This window comes from Myotis brandtii, unplaced genomic scaffold (genome assembly GCF_000412655.1).
Source record: "Myotis brandtii unplaced genomic scaffold, ASM41265v1 scaffold930, whole genome shotgun sequence".
Lineage (NCBI taxonomy): Eukaryota > Metazoa > Chordata > Mammalia > Chiroptera > Vespertilionidae > Myotis > Myotis brandtii.
In genome coordinates this window covers 751,086-754,735 of record NW_005371837.1, presented here as the reverse complement: position 1 = coordinate 754,735, position 3,650 = coordinate 751,086, and the positions used below count along the sequence as shown (strand labels likewise).

The following is a 3,650-nucleotide window of genomic DNA, read 5'->3' as shown; positions in this document are numbered from 1 at the left end:
GCTGGGTGCCTCGCGGTGCCAGGCGGGAGGATGTCGCATTCCTCCCGCGTCCCGGTCCCGTCTCCACTGAATGTGACCACACGGAGGTCTTTTGTCGCCAAGCGAGGATTCTCCTTTGAGCCTTAGTCCGGTTGCTGTCTTTAAAATAGAGACAAATATCGCACGATCTCACTCAGGTGTGGAATCTAACGAACCAAATACACTGACGAACAAGAGGACCAGAGGTATGGATGCAGGGAACAGACTGACAGGGGGGGGAGGGGAAGGGGTTGGGGGTGAAGGAAAGAGATTAACCAAAGAACAAATATGCTTATATGCATAGACCATGGGCACAGACAATAGTGCTGTGAAGGCTGGGGAGGGTCAGGGCTGGGTGGAGGGGGGCGAAAGGGGGAAATGGGGGGCATCTGTAATACTGTCAATAATAAAAATAGAGGTTACACATACACACACATAATTTTATCTCAGTTAGGACAGGGGCAGAGGATGGAAAACTCGGTCTGTACATTTCCTTTGAAGGGTCTGGGCCACAGTGTCTAGCCCCAGGCCTGGCTTGCCCACCCACCCACCGGGCTGTCAGAGTCAGTCTGACGGACGGACGTCCCCGCGGGTCCCGGCCGCCAAAGTCACAGACCCTCAGCTCGAAGGCCCCGGGCAGGCAACGCTGCAACGCAGGCTTAAATGACCTCTCGGGAGGAGGCCCCGCGGAAAACTACGACGGAAAAACCCATGACCGGCCACAGAGAACCATGCGTGTGCCAGGAGGGCGATCACCGCCTGGCCCGTCAGGGTTTCCATCATAAATGGCAGACAGGGGGGGGCGGGAGCAGAATGAGCAACATGGCTTTTGTTCTTTGGGTGCCCACTCAGCTGCAGTTAAGAGAACACAGCGGCCAACACCGCGGCCAGGATAAGGGAGGGTGTCTCGGCGACCGCACGTGCTGGCAATGGTTTGTCTCTAACTTATGTTAAAAGATGGAGCGTTTCAGCCCCGCTGGCATGGCTCAGGGGTTGAGCCTCAACCTATGAGCCAGCAGGTCCTGGGTTCGATTCCCGGTCAGGGCACATGGCCGGGTTGTGGGCTTGATTCCCAGTGAGGGGTGTGCAGGAGGCAGCCGATCCATGATTCTCTCATCACTGTTTCTCTCCCTCCCTCCCTCCCTCCCTCTTCCTCTCTCTCTAAAAATCAATGAAAACATATTCATAATAAAAGGAATTTAGGGGTCGATACTTTTGCCAGGAAGCGGGGGGACTGAACTGAACCACGGAGCCCGGAGGACGAAGTCCAGGCTGAACTGGGGGCGGTTACAGCAGCCTCGGGATTCTGGCCTTTCGCCGCCCAGAGCTTAACCGGCTTCCCTTCGACGTGGGTTTGAAGCGCATGGCCTGTTCCCTTCTTCTCCCACTTCATCCACGACTCCCAGCTGCGAACGGGGGGTTCGGGGAAGGAGACCCACGTCGCCCTGACAGCAACGCATCGGGGCCCACGGCCTTGCTGCCTCTCACAGTGGACGCTCTCCTCTGGCGGGCGGGGTGCCTGGGAGGCAGGCCTGGTGCTTTCAGACTGAGGCCAATGCGATCGCCCCAACCCCCTCCGCATCCGAATCGAAGCTGGGCTCCCTGCCTGGGCGCCGGCAGGTGGCACTCTCGCCCCTCGTCAGCCAGGCGGCCCAGCCTCCCATTGGAGGCTCCATCCTCACCCTTTTCAGCATCAGCCTGGGGTGGGGGGTCCTCAGGTGGCCGCTCTGGGTCACCCACATGCACACCACGTGGCCCGGACCTCGGGACTCGCCAAAGGCCTGGCAGGGCGTGTGGTACCTCCTGCATTTTCCCGGCAAATAGCCGACTGCCCTGGCCGAAGTCTGTCGGGAGCAGCTGGCATAGAACTTTCTCCTAAAAAAAGCAAGAAAAGGTGACAGTCATTTTTCTGGTTCAGGCTTCTGGCGTGCCTCTCCGTGTTTTCCTTCGTTCTCGGGGAGGCCTGCCCACAGTCAGTGGACCGTGATGCATTCATTTACTGAGAAAATTTTAATAAATAAACCACAGCGTGACCCCGTGTGCCCTGGCGAGCCCGCCGGTTCCCACGGGGAGCGCGGGGCCGTGTGGAGAACACTGTGTTCTCGTGAGAATTGTGTTGGAGTCGGAGGTCCGGGCGCACCCGGCAGATTTACGGGGGACATGGGAGCCATCCTTGCGCCTGTCACTCGGGCAAATTCACTTCTTCAGCGTCTGTGGCCTCACTTAGTCGGGCAGCCGTGCACATCCTGCTGAATTCCTCAGCAGAGTCAAGCAGCTAACTGATTCCTTGAACTTTTCACTTTCCATTTTTATCCTCAAAAAAAGATGGGCAATTACCGCTCGCCTCCAGAAGAAAGTCCCGAGTCTCTGGGAAACATTCACGATTGGTCGGAAACGGGTCCCAGGGCTCGCCCGGTGCCCAGCGTAAACAGAGCTGCAGAGAACGTTTCCACAGCCCCATGCGCGTCTCTCGCTCCACTTAATCGTTTCTCCAAATCATCTTTTTAAAAGTGTTTTGCGAAGTGCCCGGTTAAAACTTCACTCACCCAAAAAAACTTGTTTACCGTCATGTAACCCAACTTGGAGAGCAGCCCAAACCCAGAATAGCTGTTTGTGCCGGTGAAGCGGGCAGGAAGCGCGCTAAACAAGGTCTCGCTGGGCCCGGTCCAGGGCCAGTCATTGTCTGCGTGAGCGGGTGAGGAAGGAGGCCGGGCCGGGGCCAGGGCCCGGGACCTCGGCTTCCACGCTGACCCCTTCGCCCCGGACCAGCGTGACTCCTGGGTGAGGGCCCAATGTGCGGTAACTTCTCTGCGTCTAAATTTACTCCTTACACGGTGACTGTGTTTTTCCAGCCAAACACTCGCTGTGGGAGGTGGAGTGTATCGGGCGGCCACCGTGGTGGGGTCCGTTTCTTTTCACTTTCCTTTTCCACGTTTCGCTCCCAAGCTCCCAGGCACCCATTTCAGAAAAAAACACTCCTCCTGAAGCAAAGCAAGGAGGCGCCCTGGTGCGTGGGCAGCACCTCTCAGTGGCCCTGTCCTGGCTCAGCTCTTCTCTGGGTCATGGGGTCGGGCCTTCCTCCACGCAGCACACGGAATAATCCATCACCAATCATCCTCACCACAGCTCATCTCCTCTACGAGTGCCCCACGTGCCCGGATCTGTGCTGCATATTCTAGCATATGGTGCACAGAGTGTGTTGGCACATTTGCTACTTGGGAAACCTCTCGAAAGGAGGCCCTATCCTTTCTCCCCATTTCACAGACGAGGAGCTCAAGGCTCGGGGAGGGCGGTGATCCCACAGCAGACGCGGCTCGTCCCCTGCGGTGCCAGGCTCCTCAGGGCCAACCTCCGACCCAGGGGGGAGCAGACAGGAGCCCGGGCTGGGCCCTCAGGAAGCTGAGGGCTGGGGGCTGGGGGTGAGGCCAGGTCTCGGTGCTGCAGGGACGCTGTCCTCGCAGGGGAAGGAGATGCCTTCGAGGCAAAGGCGCGTGAGAAGACACTGCCCATCCTGTGCCCTCGGGGAAACGCAAACCAAGCAGCCGTTAGCACCGCACACCTGTCAGGACCACCCGAACCTGGAACGCGGCAGCACCCAGCGCCGGCGAGGACGGGGCACAGCGGGAGCCCCA

At 58.6% G+C, this 3,650-nt stretch overlaps 1 protein-coding gene across 1 annotated transcript in view; it reads right to left on the bottom strand.

Annotated features, from left to right (window-relative positions):
* Nucleotides 1–1,140: 1,140 nt before the first annotated feature.
* AGPAT5 (1-acylglycerol-3-phosphate O-acyltransferase 5) overlaps nucleotides 1,141–3,650 on the bottom strand; it is a 42,658-nt gene continuing 40,148 nt past the window's right edge. The window contains exons 8-9 of the mRNA XM_014533028.1: nucleotides 1,819–1,893; nucleotides 1,141–1,424 (exon numbers count right to left, since the gene is read on the bottom strand). Of these exons, the coding sequence (XP_014388514.1) occupies nucleotides 1,347–1,424; nucleotides 1,819–1,893 (153 nt within the window). The 3' untranslated portion in view covers nucleotides 1,141–1,346. The remainder of the gene's footprint in view (nucleotides 1,425–1,818; nucleotides 1,894–3,650) is intronic.